This window comes from Eurytemora carolleeae, unplaced genomic scaffold (genome assembly GCF_000591075.1).
Source record: "Eurytemora carolleeae unplaced genomic scaffold, Eaff_2.0 scaffold32, whole genome shotgun sequence".
In the NCBI taxonomy this organism is placed as follows: domain Eukaryota; kingdom Metazoa; phylum Arthropoda; class Copepoda; order Calanoida; family Temoridae; genus Eurytemora; species Eurytemora carolleeae.
In genome coordinates this window covers 312,405-331,484 of record NW_019396068.1, presented here as the reverse complement: position 1 = coordinate 331,484, position 19,080 = coordinate 312,405, and the positions used below count along the sequence as shown (strand labels likewise).

The window sequence follows — 19,080 nt, the reverse complement described above, 5'->3', positions numbered from 1 at the left end:
ATACTGTTTCGAAAACTGGCATCTGTGCATTGAATGAAACTTAAGATATAATTTACGTGAAACTACTTTTCTTGGTTTTTTTTTTTGGTTTTATAGGGAAGGTTGGGATATTAAAACAAGAAATCTTTTTTATAGTAACATTTGTCAGAAATAGACACTAATTAAGATAATAATTTTTAGAGCAATTATGAGGGTTGTTCAATTTAAACGAAGTCGTGTCGTGAAGTTTCTGTTGATAGGGTTGGGAGTTCTAGCCTCGTTACTGGTTATATTCAAGACATTCGACCAGGATGGATCAAGGGAAGGAAGCAGCCTTGAGAAGAGTTTAGGAAAAGCGGAGAAACAGGTTCAATCCATGGAGAAAGTTCGTCATATTTCTCATCCCGGAGAAGTACCGGAGTTCAAGGGCAAAGGGAATCCTGGGAACTTTGAACCTAGCTCTTATGGGGACGGAAATGCTCCTGGAGAGAACGGTAAAGCGCACAAACTCCGGGTAGAGCAGAAGACTGAAGAGGAGCGGTTGAAAGGAGTTTATGGATTTAATCAGCTTGTCTCGGACGAGATCAGCCTAAACCGTACTGTCCCGGATACCCGTGAGGAGGAGTGTAAGTATTGGGATTATCCCACGAACCTACCGACCGCCAGTGTAATCCTGGTTTTCCATAACGAGGGCTGGTCTACTTTACTCCGAACTGTAAACAGTGTAATCAATCGTTCTCCGCCACAGTTTCTACACGAGGTTGTCCTAGTAGATGATAAATCAGAACTTGATCATCTCCATGAGCCCCTGGAGATAGAACTAACGAAACCTTACTACGCCAAGGTCAAGCTGGTTCGGAACTCGGAGAGAGAAGGATTGATCCGAGCGAGAAATAACGGTGCCGTGGCTGCGTCAGGAGACGTGGTTGTGTTTCTAGATGCTCATTGTGAGGTAGATTATAATTGGTTACCTCCCCTGCTGGCTCCTATTCACGAGGATAGAACCACTCTCTCCGTCCCTGTAATTGATGGAATCAACTGGGATGATTTCTCGATCACACCCGTTTACGCCAGAGGATCTCACTCCAGAGGACTTTTCGAGTGGGGGATGTTTTATAAGGTAAATACGCCGTTCAACACCGTTTGAGATCATTGTCTGACCTTTGTTACAAAATTCAAGAAACGAACACTTTCATCAAGTTTCTGCGTAATTTGGTCTGTGAAATATTTTGCAAGTTATATCGAGGCAAATGTAATTGTAAAATTTTAAAAAAAGTTCATTGTTAAAAATGTTATGAAATTATAGCCTTGAATTGCATGTTCTTATAAATTCTTAAAAAAAAACATCTGTTCTTTAAATGAATATCAAACTATACAATATAAATGTGCAAATTATAAATTTGTTTAAAAATTTGATTAAATAAATGTTCAGGAAGGAACATTGCCAAAGAAAGAAGAAGCTAAAAGATCTCATCACAGCGAACCCTACAATGCTCCAACTCATGCAGGAACAGTAATAGTTCTGAAAACATTGACAACAAATTTAATTTTTGTTTAGTGTTATTGATTATGCGGAGGAGGCTCTTAACCACATTTAGATATTTTATTGATAGATCATTCATTCAAAACAAAACTATGAAACAGTACATCAGCAGTCAGCAGTCAGCACATATTCACAGAATTAAAAAAAGAAATCGTTAAAAAGTCCCAAATTTTGTTCTCTTAAATAAATGAGGTCAGAGGTGCATACTGCATTTAAAAAATTAAAAAAAAATAATCCGAAACCTATTTTAATCTACATAAACATACATCGCTGTATTTATTGTTATTGTTTTTAATTTTTTAATTTATTTATTCCGAGAGATCAACTATTTTGTTAATTTAGGTGGACTGTTTGCAATTGACCGTGAATGGTTTAAGGAATTGGGATGGTATGATCCCGGGCTCTGGGTCTGGGGCGGAGAAAACTTCGAGCTCTCCTTCAAGGTCTGGATGTGTGGAGGAAGGTCGGTTTGGGTTCCCTGCTCCAGGGTCTCCCATGTATACAGAGGACACTCCTGCTCATCCTGTCATAGTGGAACCTTATCAAACAAGTTTCACGGCCAACCAACCACCCTGAGGAACTACAAGAGAGTTATTGAAACCTGGTTTGATGATGAATATAAAGAATATTTCTACACCAGGGAACCCTTGGCCAGATACGTTGATATGGGAGACATCAGCGCTCAGCTCAAGATGAAGGAGGACATGAAGTGCAAGTCCTTCGACTGGTTCATGAAGGAGATTGCCTACGATGTTCTTGAGAAGTATCCCCGCCTGCCTCCCAACAAGCACTGGGGCGAGATGAAGAACGAAGCTACAGGTTTTTGTCTAGATACTTTCGGTAAGCACCCGCCAGAATCTGCAGGAGTGAGTGGTTGCCACGGTTTCGGCGGTAATCAGCTATTCCGGCTCAACACAGAGGGGCAGTTAACCAGTGGCGAATGGTGTCTCAAGGCGGAAAAGGGAGATCGTGTCACAATAGCGTGGTGTGATATGGGAAAGGTTAACGGACCCTGGGAGTATCTCGACGATTCTAAACAATTACGTCACAACGAACTTAAAACCTGTCTCAGCCTACACCCTGAGAGTCAGAAACTAATCATGAGAGAATGTAATGACAATGATACATACCACAAATGGAACTGGAACAAGAGCACTCCTTACTGGGCGAAGAAAAACTAATAGTTTCATTTCTCAAACAATTAACTTATGGAAATGTACAAAACTAATTGATTTCTGATAATAATTAAAAAAATTTAGACAAAATGGCAACTTGCCTGAAATACCTTGTGATTTAAAAAAAAGGTTATAAATACCATAAATTCAGGGAAGAGATTATTTGGCAAACTTTTGTATAAAGAGAAAATTGGCATTGAAGGCCTATAAGATGGGACATTTATTTTGTTGTAAAAATATGTCCACTGTCTATAGTTTATTAAATCACGCTGAGAAGAGGTAAACCTTGTGCACCGTGTGTTTCTGTGATATTATTATTAATATTTCATCTCTATGTAAAAACTAGTATTTCTGTGATAACATTTATTCCACGTTCTATCAAAAATAAGTTATCATAACAGTTTTCTCTTAAAAATCTTATAAATTGTAGCAAAGAAATCGAACCTGTTTTGCTAAAGATTTCTCAAAAATTTCAAACCAATTTTATTTTCTATTTGTATGTTTCTATGATCCAAACTATTGTATAAATTATTCCATTATTTGATCTACCAATGTTTTACCACGTGTTATACTGCATCCACCTAAAATCCATTAAATACTTGATGATTGCGTGTTCTAGAATAAATATGGAGGAGTTCGTAAGGAAGCAGAAGGAGCTGCTGGCCCTGGAGAGGGAGGCGGAGCTGGAACAGACCGCCCAGCTCCTTGAGGGTCTACCAATCAGGGATCTTTGCCAAAGAGGAGTAGCACTTCAGAAACTCTGGATATCCGGGTCTAAGACAGGACTGTACGGGAGAACTATTCTAACTCTTTGTCAGAGAAATTCTGCTGAGTTTCCTGCACATAATATCACCTCGGGAGATATTGTCGGAGTTATTCAACAGGTTTGAAGTATTTAACTCTCTGGGGTTTATATTTAGAGATAGTCAGCGTTCATTGATACGGTTTCAAACATTATATGTTTTGAATTTTTGTTTTGGCATAATAATTTACTGGCTTGGAAACCCGGCTTTGTCTGGAAACTGAAGTTTCCTTGTAGAAGTCAACACCTTCAAGTAAAAACATTTAATCCAAGCTAAGAACATTTCTTTGGTTCTACCGAGTTATTCAATAAAAAATTGAGGCAAATCGGTCAAGGGGATAATGAGTTATGATCGAACATAAAACAATCAAACAGAGGCTACTTTTTTAAATAGATTTTTGAGTAAAATGCTGCGCAATGGTTTATCCCATGGAGCATACAATTTGTAAGCTAAGGGGCAGATACTGGATATAAGTGAGGGGGGTGCTAGATTCATTTCGGAACAAAAAAATCCAGATTCTGGAACCAAAAGATGCGCCAAAGGCTTTGACTTTCCTATTTTGCACTAGGCTTCTTTCCATTGAGAAGATATTCTGAAATCTCACGGGGAGGCTAAGGGGGGTGCGAAGGTCCTGCCGCCCCCCCTGTATTCGCCCTTGTGCAAGCCTCCTACAAGTAAAAATAATGTTTAAAAACGAACAAAAAATGACCAGAAAGAAGATCTTAACGGAATATGAACTTATGATGGGTATTGGGTACGTCTTAGTCCCTAAATATTATGCTCTTCAGTAAAAAATACCAATTACAGTTTTCAGTTTTAAAATAATCACTACTTTTACTTTAAGATGAAAATTAAGTTTATTGCAGGGTGGAGAAACCTTGAAACCTGAAAGCTCAGGAGTTGTCCTTGATGTCCGTCCTACCAGCATAGCCGTAGCTTTCAAGGAGGGTTCGGAGACTGGGGATATAGAAGATACTCAACAGATGGCTCTAGTTAAACTAGCTAATGACGTCACTTACAGGGAACGGGATTACGATTAATCAAATTTATTTTGTTATCAGAGATGAAATTTAATTTTTAGTTTTCTTTCAATCGGATCTTTATCTCGTTGTAGATTTCTCGTACACATTATTCCTTGAAATTTGTAAGTTTACGCCGATGCGGCCAAGCCCTTTCTCCACAACAAGTTTCAACCTCAGGTTTTTGTTAATAATAAACTATTTGTTATTTTTATTTTTTCTTAAACCCGGTTCTGTTAGGAGACTGAACAATGCTCTTGATGGTATGAAAGAGATGCATACAAGCCTTCTCAGTAATATACTACTAGGTTTAAGCGAACCTAGTATTCCTCACCAAACCTTCTCCCCTGGATTACTTAATAAGGTAGGTTTAAGTAAACCTAGTATTCCTCACCAAACCTTCTCTCCTGGAATACTAAATAAGATAGGTTTATAAACCTAGTATTCCTCACCAAACCTTCTCCCCTGGAATACTTGATAAGGTAGGTTTAAGTAAACCTAGTATTCCTCACCAAACCTTCTCCCCTGGAATACTTAATAAGGTAGGTTTAAGTAAACCTAGTATTCCTCACCAAACCTTCTCCCCTGGAATACTTGATAAGGTAGGTTTATGTAAACCTAGTATTCCTCACCAAACCCTCTCTCTTGGAATACTTGATAAGGTAGGTTTATGTAAACCTAGTATTCCTCACCAAACCCTCTCTCTTGGAATACTGAATAAGAAAGGTGTCAAATTAAAAATTTAGGTTAAACATCTTCTCTTGGCTAAAATATGATCTACTGTATGATTTTCACTTCATATCATATTCATAGATCTGCTTTGACTAAAAGGTTTTGACATATGACTTAACTTTTGTTGTTAATTAATACTATAGTTATTTTATGATTAATATTATTATTATATTTGGTTTAGGATAATGACCTTAGTTTCATCAATCTTGGGTTGGATTCCTCCCAGCAGGATGCAGTTAGATTTGCTTTAAAGCAGACAGAAGTATACTTTAGAGCTAATAATCTTTAATAGAATTAATTTATATAAGTCCGTCCAAATAGAAGTAACATAAAAAACATTTCAATATTGCTCGCTCGTCACTTTTACTTTTACACCCTGTAAGAAAAAAATTCATATTTAAATCTTATGAAATACACAAGTGTTTTATTACAAAGGCTTTCTTACAGAATAGCAGATGTTAAGGAGTACAATTATTTTGAATCAAAATATTCAATTATAAGATGATAGTTTAAATGTGACAAGTGTTCAAGATCAAACAGCCCTTTTTATTTATCGCGGCCTGTTTTTTTTTTGTTTGTTTTTTCTTCAATTTTTTCTTTTTTAAACTAAATATATTTTAACTTTATTGTCTTTTTAACACAAAGGAAAGCTGTAAAAATGTTTATTTCAATAATATCTATTCAAGGAGTATATAAACATTTTTGTTTACAATTTCTCTAAAAGAACGTATTGAATATTCACATACTTAAGAGTGAAAAAACATATCTAAAATTTTTCATCATCAAAATTATTAGGAAATAAGTCCAATAAAGTTTTCGCATGATAGTATAAAACTGATTAATTAAAACTAATCATATCCATGAATCATATATAAGAAGATTATTATTATGAACAAGGTTCCATTCCCACAATCCAAAATAAAAGATTTTTCCCCTCTAAAGTATCAATCACAAGTTTCAATAGGATTTATAATTTATAGGATTTTTATACTGTCATAACCAGAAAGACCCGGAATTAATTGACAGTTAATCAGACGACCTTACATTTTAAATGCACAATATAGGCAGGCCACATTTTGGAATTGGTAGGACTAGGGCTATTTTGATATTATAGCTTCATTGATCATATTTTTAAATTAGATTGTAAAGTCGTCTAATTAATTATAAACTAATTCCGGGTCTTTCTGATTATAACTGCATTTCAAGATCGGAGTTTTTTAGTTTTTCGGGCGGAAAATCTTGAATATGATTTTTTTGTGTGTCTGGAATTTAGTAAAGGCGGAAAAACGACAGTTTCTCAACCGAAACTTAGATAAGGGAACTGAGTTTTTGCCACACACTCAAATTTTCTAACACCCATATCTTTGTAACCCATGCAATGGTGTAGACCTTTGATATTTCGAACTAATGATTCTGTTAAATCAAATAGGTCACTGTTTGAAATATTTAAGTATGTTTTTAACATTAGGTTGCCCAAAAAATTGGGATTAGAAAATTTGGCAAAAACTCATTTTCTTAGACGACAGGCAATCACTTTTTTTTCTTATCTTTTTAATGAAGAACTTGTTTATGTTAAGGTACTGGTAAGACGACTACCGTTGTTGAGATAATCCAGCAAAGTGTAAAATCTGGAGAGAAAATTCTAGTTTGTGCTCCTAGTAATATAGCTGTAGACAACCTGCTAGAGAGATTAGGTAGGTCACTATTTGTTTCCGTGTCGCCATTTTTTTCTACTTGGCGCCATCTTTTTTCCACTTGGCGCCATCTTTTTCTACTTAGCGCCATCTTTTTCTACTATGCGCCATCTTTTTCTTGTTGGCGCCATCTTTTTCTACCTGGCGCCATCTTTTTCTACGGTGCCCTCTTTTTCTACTTGGCGCCATTTTTATCTCCTTTGTGCCATTATTTCTACTTGGCGCCAACTTTTTCTACTTAGTGCCATCTTTTTCTACTTGGCGCTAATTTTTTTCTAATTGGTTCCATCTTTTTTAATATTCAAATTTGTATAGCATGTTATTTTACCATTTTAGCCTGAAATGCAAAGAAAAAATTTATTTATTTGATTATTGATAGAAAATATACCTTTAATCTAAATTTGTACAATTTTTATGATGAGATTGTAATTTTGCCTTAAAGCGATGCAATCTAATAGGGGATGAAACTTTGAGCGAAAATGCGCTAATTTTCGAGTATTCCGTAAAAAGAGATGTCTCACATTTTCTCCTAAGGCACAATGTAAAGGGACTGTAAGCGAAATATACCAATGTATACTTGATCAGACAGAGCTTTTAAGGATACAGGGTACTGCAATTTTAATTTTTATGAAATTTCGGTCAAGAGGGTTTTCTTTTATTTTTCCCTAAATGTGTCATCATTAAACAACAACTCTTATTTTCTAGCATCAGCTAAGCTGCGATGTATCCGACTGGGGCACCCTGCTCGAGTCTCAGGAAACCTTCAAAAATACTCCTTAGATGCCGTCATCAATTCAAGTGATCAATCTGCGATTGTCAGAGATATTTATAAGGAAATTGACGAAATTCTGAAAAACAAGAAGAAGAAGAATGAAGGAAGAGGGTTTCGTGAAATCAAAGTGCTCCGGAAAGAATTAAAAGAAAGAGAAAGAAAAGTATTAAAAGAGATTTTGGTGAATGCACAAGTTGTATTAGGTAAACTCGACTCTTTTTATTCATTTAGTACATCCTTTTTGGCCCAACCTGATACAATCTATAAAATGTAGACCTCACTCAAATATATTTTGATTTAGTTTTCTGTCAACAACCTTTTTTTAACAATTAATTAAAAAATTTCCTTTCAGGCAATAGATAATATTTTGTTTGAATGTACTTAGTATCTCTATCTTTTTAATAAAGTTGCTTGTAATACGATCTGATATATGAAGTCCCAATTTAAACATAGGAATTTCGTGTCGCAATACCAGGAGTAAATATCTAGCTTTATTTCTATATACTCTGAGAAAATGTGTAGTTAATATTCGTCTATATTTGTTTACTAGCTTGAGAACCTAGCGTTGCTCAGGGTACTCATAGTTACTCCCGCCGTACACCCGCAATAAGAATCTTAAACCAAGTTAAGAACATTCCCGTGGTACTCTATATATTTAGATATAGATACTCTGTGTAACATCTAGCTACTAATCTTTTATGTGTCGAATTCCTTGAGTATGTTACTAATTACTTTTCTCTATCTTTCTGTATACCTTAAGATAATATATGATAACTATTTATCTCTACTTCTGTTTGTCCTTTATAGATACATATTGCTGTATAGTTGCTATTTTTAAATCTTTTATATACTAAAGGCCTTCGCTCAAATTTATTTATTTATATGCAAAATGGCTTGACTGAATGGTCTACAATATTTTGAGGGAACCCTTTTGTACCATTATCTAGTAACATTATCTAAAAAATTCTACATTTTTTCAAAAATCCAAGAAAAAAACAATTCAAAAATATTGTTTTTTCAAAATTCTATATTAAAAAATTCACGGGCAACGCCTGGCACTTCAGCTAGTGTTGTGTATGTTCTTATTTTAAATTATCTCTAATTAAATATATATGTTTCTGTATACCGGATACCCTTAGTAGATATATAGTTAATATTTTATACTTCTGTATAACCTGAGTATTTAGCTTATAACTGGTTTATAATCTTTTATGCTTCTGTTAAATGAATCATTCTTTGTTTTATTGTACCGGAAGTCAATATCTGTTTCTGAATATACTGAATGGATAATGAATATCTTAGTAAAACTATTTTATATAAATCTATGAACTAGGAACCCTAACCTCATCTAGCCAGGACGGACCACTGAAACATCTACCGGAGAACCACTTCTCCTTGACTGTGATAGACGAGTGCTCCCAGTCCCTGGAGATGGCCTGCTGGATTACTGTATCCTGGAGTCCTAAACTACTCCTGGCAGGAGATCATCTTCAGCTCCCTCCAACTATACTCTCACAGAAAGCGACCAAGGTTAGCTTTTAAAACTTATAAAAGTAAAGCATGATTTAAACCAGTGCTTAGGATCCGGATCCAAGGGGTAAAATATCAACCAAAAACTGCAAAAAAAAATCTTTTTTACTCCAAAACCCAAAATCTGAACTTTTGAAAAAAGAGATTATAAAAATTTCCTCATTTCTGAATGTTTCATTAAGTTTCAGGACAAAAATAAGCGAAAAAAATAAAAAATTCATTAAATCTTACAGAAATGACCTGGATCCAGATCCGGGTCCATTTTTTCCAGTGCGGATCCAGGATCCGGATCCGGATCCACATCAAAATTGAATGGATCCTAAGCACTGGTTTAAAAGGATTGTCGTCAAGTTGTTGTTTAATGATTGAATGAGAGATCCATTATCCATAACAAATATTTCAATTTTTTAATAAATAAACGGTTCATGTTTAATAAAATATCGTGAGGTAAAAAAAACGCTAAAAATGTCAGTCTTCTCATATGAAAAATGAAATTGTATCTTAGTTCTGCATCAGATGGGGATTAAAATCCCAACACACAAGTTGGATATGTCCATGGAAGCGTGAAAGGTTAAAATTAGTGACATGAAATTGGAAACCTTGTAAAATAATGTTTCAAAATTATCATTTTTTATAAATTAACAAACTTACAGATTGGTTTCTGAATATAATAATTGCATTTGTTGTTTTCGTCATGCCAAACAATATTAACGAGAAACAAAGAGTATCTAAAAAGTTGGTAATGACCATTTTTCAACTGAAATATATGTTAAATAATTAAATATATTTCATAGTTCATAAATATATTTCTAATAAAAAGCAAAGCTTTATATTTTTCACAATCAATTTTATATATATCAATGATACAAAATTAAAGAAAAAACAAGTTTGGACAGGAAGAAGGGGGTAGGGGCGGTGATTCCTGAAATCAGGAATATTTCAGTTAATTGTTTAAACAAAATGAGGAATATTCAAGTTTATTCCCCAGAAATCAGGAATACTTCTTTACCTAAAAATCATGAATATTCTACTTTCTATACCTAGATATCAGGAATATTCTAATTCATTTATCTAGAATTCTGGAATATTCTTAATCGGGGAAAATAATAAAAACCAAGTCTTTTCTCGGGATAGTTTTTTTTTTCTATGAACAGAATTGGACTTGAGTACACTTGATCTAGGACAAGTCAAGAAGAAGACCTTTTCAGGAATAAATAAAACAGAAATTGATTTAATCGAATCTTTTCAATTAATCTCCATATCTTCGTCACTACTTGACACACCGTTGGTCCCGTTTGTAAAGCCCGCTGCTTTGCTGCTTCCCGCCGCGGCGGGAATGTTTCGATGGGTAGCAACGCTATTCGTCGATCTGAAATTAATAAAACATAAGGGGCGTATTTTTTGGTTCAACAACAGTGTAACCTTATCTTCGAAATATCTATTCATGCATTTGCCTTTTGTTATAAATAATACGGGACATTATATTTTTGCTGTGCTTAGGATCCGGATCCGTTGGATCCGCAACATTTTGGCTTCCTGGATCCGGATCCGCAAAAATATGCGGATCCGCGGATCCTGATCCAATGGGTAAAATATCAACCAAAAACTGCAAAAAAAAACTTTTTTACTCCTAAAGCCCAATTCTGAACTTCTGAAAAAAGAGAGATTATAAAAATTTCCTCATTTCTGAATGGTTCATTAAGTTTCAGGATAAAAATAAGCGAAAAAAATAAAAAAAAATCATTAAATCTTACAGAATGACCTGGATCCGGATTTGGATCCGGATCTGGATCCATTTTTTTTTAGTGCGGATCCAGGATCCGGATCCGGATCCACATCAAAATTAAATGGATCCTAAGCACTGGTTTAAAGGGATTGTCGTCAAGTTGTTGTTTATAGTATATCGTGTCTGATTCACAACGGTATTCGTAAATGCTTTGTTTAATCTTTAATGAGAGATCCATTATCCATAACAAATATTTCAAATTTTTTTCATTTTTAATGTGGTTTCTCTATAAAAGTTATTTGCTAGAAAAAAAAAACAACAGTATCTTCCACATTTTGATCAGTTAAAGGTTTAAAGGGCATCTTTTTCATCTGACATGCCCCTCTTTCTTTCAATGAAGAAACTTGAAATTACAACGACTTTCTCTTTAATAACAAGAAAAGTCCAGCTTTATAATCCAAAGTATACGATGAGTTCTATTTTATTTGTAGAAGTTTAGACATATGTTTATTGATTTCTTCTTGTTACCAATAACAGATTAATCCAAGGAGTATTAAATAGAAGGGAGATACAACTGACGCGGCCCGCCCTACCATATGATTATATTTGCAGACGGTACTCCATTTGTATAAGAAATATTTAGAATAGGTTATTGTATACGCGGTAATTGTACATCAGACAAATATTTCTTATACAAATGGAGTACCGTCTGCAAAGCATGTATAATCATATGGTAGGGCGGGCCGCGTCAGTTGTATCTCCCTTCTATTTCATACTCCTTGGATTAAACTTGTACATACTTGTTTATCTGAACTAAATAGGCTTTTAATTGTTTTATTATGATCAAATAATTATCTAAACATTGTAAAGAAACGATTCTTAACGATTACCGTATTTGTTTATCCATGAACATGAAAAAGATCCCAACATCGATTCTATGACTAAGATGTACTTGTACACGGTGGACTAAGCCAGTGGGGTCGGTCAAATAGGCCTAGGATTAGGCCGGGTACTGTAAAAAGTTTGACCAGGCCATGGGAGTTGTCACAGTATAGCCCTCCGACGGGACTATGCCAAGAAAATTGACCCCTGTCGTATGTTAGTCTGTTTAGGGCTACGTACTGTACAGAATATGGTCATCCGTGTTGTGACGAGGATCGGGTCAGTACACGCTTTTATCTGGCAGGCCGTTACAAACTGGGCAGGTCCTGTTCGAATTCAATCTTTCTACGGCCCAGAGTGTGTAAATGCTGTTTAGTAAGTAAGTAAGTAAGTAAGTAATATTTATTGCACAATAACATGTTAACATATTAAAGTGGCAGGAGATATACTATTCGCAGGATGCTGTTTAAGTATTCATTTAAAGAGATCAGTTGTAGTGATCGGGCAAGGCGTGCATAGATTTAACCTGTAGAGAACTGGCGTCCAGAATATCTACGAGTAGGTTAAAGTTGGTAGCTGAGTTGCTTGTTAGCTCTAGAAGTAGATGTGTAGCTGATTACCTCCAGAAGTAGCTGTGTAGCTAATTCAGGGGATATTAGTTCCAAAACTAACACTTGGCCCATTTTTAACACTGAGTGTTAGAAATGGATCAAATCTGCAAAGTTATCTTTTTCAAGAGTATATCTCTTTAAATACAAGTCGAGTAGAACAAAATTACACCATATATTAAATAAAATGGCTAAACCTATATATTGAAACAATAAATGTCAATTTAAAACTAATAATAGGGTGTGAGAATTAGTTTTTGATGATTCTTGGTTTATTTTCGAACATATCCCTATTTTGAAACAATTACCGGATTTCAACTCATGTCGCGTTTTCGGAACATATCCTGGTTTTGAGAGAAAACTTCCAGAATTCATATCAATGTCAATATTCAAGTATTTACGCACTTATGGAACAAAACAAGATTTTTTGATGAGGTAAAATATAAACAAAATAACAAATAAAAACAAACTGCTCTTTTATTTTTTAGAAATCATTACAGCGTTTATAAATCAAAATATTAATATCATTTGTTCTTACAAAACAGATTTAACTAGAAATGCGAGAAACTGCTTGTTTAAAATGCTTGAAAATAAATCAGCCATAATCTCCTATTTAACAGATAAAATGTGGAAACTTAGACTCTAGAAATAATTCAGAAGTTAACTTAGGCTTCATAAGATAATTTTTGTTTTCAGTGATTTGTCTTGTAAGTTATAAAAGTGAGTTTTGTTTTGAATTGTGGATAATACTCAAAAACGGCAAAGTGGGTTTTGTCTCGAAAACGCGTCAGTGTTTCAAATTCAGGATATGTCCGAAAATGGAAAACTTAACATTGTCTTGAAAACGGTAAAGAGCTTTAATATAAAAATAACTCCTATTATAATTTTGATTTAAAAAAAAGTTTAAAATTGGGAATTTTTGTCCTCGTCATGTTTAATAAAATTTTGGTTATAGTTTTCATGACTTTTACTCTGGATTTGGGCCGGGATCCCAAAAACCCAGTCTTTCAATGTGTGCCCATTTCTAACACTCAGTGTTAGAAATGGACCAAGTGTTAGTTTTGGAACTAATGTCCCCTGTAATTAGCTCCTGGAGTAGCTGTGTAGCTAATTAGCTGCTTGAGAAGCTGAAGTTTAGCTTATTAGCTCTAGGAGTAGCTGAGGTGTAGCTTATTAGGTCCAGGAGTAGCTAAGGTTCAGCTTATTAGCTCCAGGAGTAGCTGATGCTTTGTAGGAGTAAGTTTAAGCTTGAGATTGTCATCCTCGTCCAATTCTTGTGCTGATTCTGAGGAGGCTGTGTTTTTGGCCATGGTTCCTGGGGTCACCACTTTAGAAGTACATTTATTGCTTCTAGATAAAAATACATTATAAATAACAAGTCTATTAAAGAAGATTAAGATGAGTAGGTCTTCTCTGGTTCCAGAATCCGACGCTACTGGTTTGCGGATTTTATAATCCTCTCTTTTGGGTATTTCATCCTCTAAAATACAAAGATTCATTTATTTATTTAAAGAGAATCGCTGGGGTTGTTCCTGGCCCCAGGCAATCCCAACCATCAGGATATAAGAGATATTTAAAAGAATCGGAGCTGAAAATATTATTTTTAGGGATTAGAATTAACCCTGATGGAGAGATTAATAACTATGTACGGGGACACCGTGGTCCGCATGTTGACCACCCAGTACAGGATGAACAAGAACATCATGGAGTGGTCCTCCAACGCTCTCTACTCCGGACGGGTGGTTGCAGGGGCAGAAGTAGCGGAGCACAGGCTCTGTGATATACCCGGAGTAGAACGGTCTGAGTTGACTGAAACCGTCCTGCTCCTGGTTGATACTGCGGGATGCCAGATGCAAGAGTTCTCAACCTCTGATGGAGTATCAAAAGGTAAAATTTATCTAGTTGATAACAATAAAGACCCTTTTCTGCATAAAATTTCAACTATTAATCTTATTACGAATTTTAAACAGAATATAATTGAAGATTTTTTTTAAGCAGAACCTATGTTTTGACTCGCAACACATGTTTGCAAATAAAAATCGAAGAAAGAAAAGACTAAAAAGATTGAAAAAAGTAGATATAATTAACATACAGGATGTTCAAAATAGATCATAACCTCTTTTTTTGGAGGTTTTGATTATTTTCTCCTGAAACATTTAATTTTGTACGATTTTGTTATATTTCTTAATTAAATAATTACTCACTAAACAAATGGTCTTATTATTTCATTATCAAAAGGTAAAATTTATCTAGTTGATAACAATAAAGACCCTTTTCTGCATAAAATTTCAACTATTAATCTTATTACGAATTTTAAACAGAATATAATTGAAGATTTTTTTTAAGCAGAACCTATGTTTTGACTCGCAACACATGTTTGCAAATAAAAATCGAAGAAAGAAAAGACTAAAAAGATTGAAAAAAGTAGATATAATTAACATACAGGATGTTCAAAATCGATCATAACCTCTTTTTTTGGAGGTTTTGATTATTTTCTCCTGAAACATTTAATTTTGTACGATTTTGTTATATTTCTTAATTAAATAATTACTCACTAAACAAATGGTCTTATTATTTCATTAATCAACCAAAGTGTTGAGGTTCATTTTGAAAACAATAATTTTTGTTTTTAATGGATTGTTTGGAATTTATTTGTTCAATTATGTGATTGTGGAACATATCGTCGTTTTTCCAGCTCCAAAATTGTTTTATTCTAATAACTTATTGTTCTGCAGCAAAAATGTCCATATGTCTTTTATATAGAAACCATTATCTAAAATAATAACTTTTAAAAAGATTGACTTGATTCATTCTAGATCAGGAAAAGATTTATGGAAACCGTTTTTATTTGGACATGTCACTCTATTAATTACAACTACAGGCTCATTTAGGAAACGAGGGTGAGGCCAGCCTTGTTTGTCTCCAGGTGGATAAACTAGTAGCAGCTGGTGTAGACCCTGCTCAGATAGCGGTCATAGCTCCATACAATCTTCAGGATAGCAAACATTCATTAAATACCCTCCATATCCTTAAAAAAATAGTGACTTTCTCTTAAATAATTTTAGAAATCCTGCATATACTATTTAAATAGTTTTAACAATTTAAAGTATTAATTCTCACAACGTTTGCTAAAAATGCAGGTTGAAACAATTCGTCTGAACACGAGAGCTAAATACCCGAAGTTGGAAGTAAGATCTGTTGACGGATATCAGGGACGGGAGAAGGAGGTTGTTATCATCTCCCTGGTCAGATCCAACCCTGCCCGGGAGGTCGGGTTCCTTGCGGAGAGAAGAAGATTAAACGTAGCTGTCACCAGGGCCCGGAGACAGGTCATAGTCATTTGTGATTCTGAAACTGTCGGGACGGATACTTTTCTCCGGGAGTTCTTGGATTATCTCACGGAAAGAGGAAGCATAGAAACTGCGGATATATATTCAGATCTTCCTGATATGTCACGACCAGAAGATTCAGGATTTTCGAACAAGAAACCAGAGAAAAAGTCTGAAAAGAAACCTAAAAAGAAAAAGGAAAACAAGCAACCGAAGCAAGAAAATGTGATAAAGCCCAGTTTAAAATCCGCAACATTTAGTCGACAAACACAAGAGGAGAAAATGGCGGAGGAGGAAATTTTAAAATCCAAGTTTGAAATTATTGTTCAAGAATTTGTTTCAAGTGCTGACACCAGGCGAGATCTGGCCCCTGATCTAAACCCTAATGAAAGAAGGTTAGTTCATGAGATCGCAGACTCTCAAGGTTTGATCCACGAGAGTACAGGAGATGGGTTGAGTCGTCATATCGTTCTTAGGAAGAGAAATAATCCTGAACCTGTTGCTGATGAAGAACCTAATATGGTGGTTTCAAACAAATCCGCGGAAATCTGCGAAACCCCGGCGGACTCTGGAACCAAGAAAGTAAATTCTGTTTTATGTGAAACATGCAGTAAAGAAGTTCCACGGACAAATATTGATCTTCATGTTTTGCGGTGCAAACTGAAAGACGACATTTCCATAGAAAAAGAGAAACCTAAGAAAAGCAAAAAGAAGGAAAAAATCAAATTTCCCGAACCTGAAGATTTCGACTCTTTATGTGATCAATTCCAACAAATGAACAAAGTTTGTAATTTTGAAAATTGTAAAGCCAAGGTTGTGATAATCGGAGTCAATTGTAATTTTTGCGCCAAAAGATTTTGTCTGCATCACTCAATGGCGGAAATCCACGGATGTGGAGCTGCCGTTAAACTAGCAGCTCGTCAACAGATTGCTCGGGATCATAAACTCTATCCAGGCTCTGGAACCATCCCTCACACCCTGGATCCTGTCAAACGATATCAGCTCAAATCCAAGTTGGATAAAAAATTAAACGGTTTAACAGATTCTAGAAAACCAAAGAAATCTGATAAATAATATTTTCAGAATTAAAAATGGAACAGTTTGCTCGGAAGAAGGGAAAGGAGGGAACTCGAGGCTCTAACTTGATTGCCAAGGAAAACACAGAAACCCTGATTTTCTACAGAAACATGATCTTCGGAGCAAACGGGGTCTACTTCGCCCTGATGACGTTGCTGGGACGGAACTACTTCTCCCTCGAGATCTCTATGTTTGTGTTGACCAGCCTCGTTTACATCTGCAGCTTCCAGTTCATGAGGTCTATGGGGAGTCCTAAGGTGGGGAGTAGTGGAGAGCTTCTAGATCCTGGAGTAGATCTAAATATGGTCGGAGGACTGGCGGAGCATGCAAAGGTAAATATAGTCGTGCAACAAAAGTTTTTATAAGAGGGTCTATTTTTATTCATACTAGTATCCTCCAACATTTATTCATACTAGTATCCTCCAACATTTATTCATACTAGTATCCTCCAACATTTATTCATACTAGTATATCCTCCAACATTTATTCATACTAGTATCCTCCAACATTTATTCATACTAGTATCCTCCAACATTTATTCATACTAGTATCCTCCAACATTTATTACTGTTTCAATATTTTTTATTTAAGGGACTATAAGCGTAATTTCAAGTACAACTCTCCATGCAAAGATGACAATGCCCGATTCACAACTGTACTCTTGAAAGCTTTATCTGATTAAGTATGAATTAGATATTCATGTTATATTTTGAAACCTAATTAATTTCAACTGTGGTTTCTCTACAAAAGTGACTTGCGAACTTCTACTGCAGAAAACACACAGAAATTATCAGCATTAAACACTTTTAAACTTAGAAAAACAACAATATCTTCCACAAGGGTACTGCTTGTGAATCGGGCTTTGCCATCTTTCCATGGAGTGTCACTTGAAATAACGCTTACAGTCCCTTTTTTAACATTAGACAAATCTTCCATAACTTATCTTGTCTGGGAAACAAAAAAAGATAAAATTTAACTAAGATATTGCCTGAAACCTCTCAGTTTGTGTCATATATAATGAAAAGGGTCTGAATCTAAACATAGCCTATTGGGGGCGTCCCGTACGATTTTGAACGTCGACTTTGCGCTCAAACTAAGGATTTACAGATCTTTAAAAAGTTTTAATTGTCTCAAATGAATCCTAAAGAATTTGTTCACAACACTGCTTACTCAGTTCAACTACCTTATATAGCCGGTCTATCCCTTTAAGAAACTTCGGAAAACAAAAACTTTCTTCAGCTGACGGAAATCAAATACAAATTACAAGCCGTCATTATTACCGTGTTTATTGGGACACCCTGTAGAGGCACTTTTCAAGTTACTGCATATTTTTTATTTAAGGATTTGATAATATTGACAGCTGGGAGTCAAGTCCTGAGTTTGTTCTGGGACTGGTTCTGGTTGCTCCTGGTCCTAGCTCCACTAAGGCTTGTGATCATGCTCTGGACTAACGTGATTGCTCCCTGGGTGTTCCAGCCTGCAGAGGAGGACGAGCAGAGTGACAAGAAGCAGAAGAAGATGGAGAGGAAAATGAAGAGAAGTATGCGATGATGAAATTTTCTTAATCTTGATCTCGTTCAATAGTTGTTATCAATAAATTGTTGAATTGTTATTTTACTTTAAAAAAGATGTCTATTGTCTATGCGGTAAAAATACAAAAAGAAAATTAGATCTGAGATTCAGAACATTTAGTATGAGGCACATACAGGGTTGCCTCAGATTATATATATCCAATGATCTCTACTTGGCAGTATTTGATTTATAATCTGAGAGGGTTCCCAACAAACGATGAGACTTAAAAGACTACCTCAAATATAGCGCTCTGAAGGTTCAATTTTGTTCGTTACATTGATTTGGCCCTGTAAGAAACAAGTTACAAAGAATTAATATTAAAGAAAAAGGCCTTTTAAACTCTGTACAATCGTATCTAGAGTCTCATGCTTTTTGGACAACCCTTTAAGGACATATCTTACAATTGCCATTTTATCTCGTTAAATGCAACTGTACCAAAAAGAAACTTTGCTTTAATAATCGACATTGTATTGTTTTCAAATTCAATGAATATTTACTTTAAAAAAACTTCTTTAACTTAAAATCTTATTAATGAAAAACTGTACAGTTTACACCCGCCTAGTGAGGGTGGCAAAAATATGATATAAAGTTTGAGGAAAACAGTAAAGATTGTGAAGCAAAAAAAGTTTTAAGAAGAGG

At 35.1% G+C, this 19,080-nt stretch overlaps 3 protein-coding genes across 3 annotated transcripts; all 3 read left to right on the top strand.

Moving 5' to 3' along the window:
• The first annotated feature begins 150 nt into the window (after positions 1-150).
• Positions 151-3,241, top strand: LOC111710658 (N-acetylgalactosaminyltransferase 7). The gene is made up of 3 exons (XM_023484784.1): positions 151-1,099; positions 1,412-1,487; positions 1,865-3,241. The coding sequence occupies exons 1-3, from the start codon at positions 188-190 to the stop codon at positions 2,701-2,703; spliced, it is 1,827 nt and encodes a 608-aa protein (XP_023340552.1). The 5' UTR covers positions 151-187; the 3' UTR covers positions 2,704-3,241.
• On the top strand, positions 3,234-16,877 carry LOC111711031 (DNA-binding protein SMUBP-2-like). The gene is made up of 11 exons (XM_023485264.1): positions 3,234-3,581; positions 4,367-4,521; positions 4,760-4,883; positions 5,433-5,513; positions 6,771-6,777; positions 6,829-6,945; positions 7,651-7,920; positions 9,051-9,247; positions 14,071-14,350; positions 15,355-15,458; positions 15,604-16,877. Exons 1-11 carry the CDS (start codon positions 3,249-3,251, stop codon positions 16,864-16,866), a joined length of 2,931 nt encoding a protein of 976 aa, XP_023341032.1. The 5' UTR covers positions 3,234-3,248; the 3' UTR covers positions 16,867-16,877.
• Positions 16,787-18,481, top strand: LOC111710666 (transmembrane protein 208-like). Its single transcript, XM_023484792.1, has 2 exons — positions 16,787-17,201; positions 18,211-18,481. The coding sequence occupies exons 1-2, from the start codon at positions 16,884-16,886 to the stop codon at positions 18,418-18,420; spliced, it is 528 nt and encodes a 175-aa protein (XP_023340560.1). The 5' UTR covers positions 16,787-16,883; the 3' UTR covers positions 18,421-18,481.
• The last annotated feature ends 599 nt before the right edge of the window (positions 18,482-19,080 follow it).

Coding starts and splice junctions, on each gene's coding strand:
- LOC111710666 (XM_023484792.1), top strand. CDS start 16,884: ATGGAACAGTTTGCTCGGAAGAAGGGAAAGGAGGGAACTCGAGGCTCT. Junction 17,202..18,210: donor GACTGGCGGAGCATGCAAAG/GTAAATATAGTC, acceptor TTTTTATTTAAG/GATTTGATAATATTGACAGC.
- LOC111711031 (XM_023485264.1), top strand. CDS start 3,249: ATGTTTTACCACGTGTTATACTGCATCCACCTAAAATCCATTAAATAC. Junction 7,921..9,050: donor GAATGCACAAGTTGTATTAG/GTAAACTCGACT, acceptor TCTATGAACTAG/GAACCCTAACCTCATCTAGC. Junction 9,248..14,070: donor TCTCACAGAAAGCGACCAAG/GTTAGCTTTTAA, acceptor TATTATTTTTAG/GGATTAGAATTAACCCTGAT.
- LOC111710658 (XM_023484784.1), top strand. CDS start 188: ATGAGGGTTGTTCAATTTAAACGAAGTCGTGTCGTGAAGTTTCTGTTG. Junction 1,100..1,411: donor AGTGGGGGATGTTTTATAAG/GTAAATACGCCG, acceptor ATAAATGTTCAG/GAAGGAACATTGCCAAAGAA. Junction 1,488..1,864: donor CAATGCTCCAACTCATGCAG/GAACAGTAATAG, acceptor TTGTTAATTTAG/GTGGACTGTTTGCAATTGAC.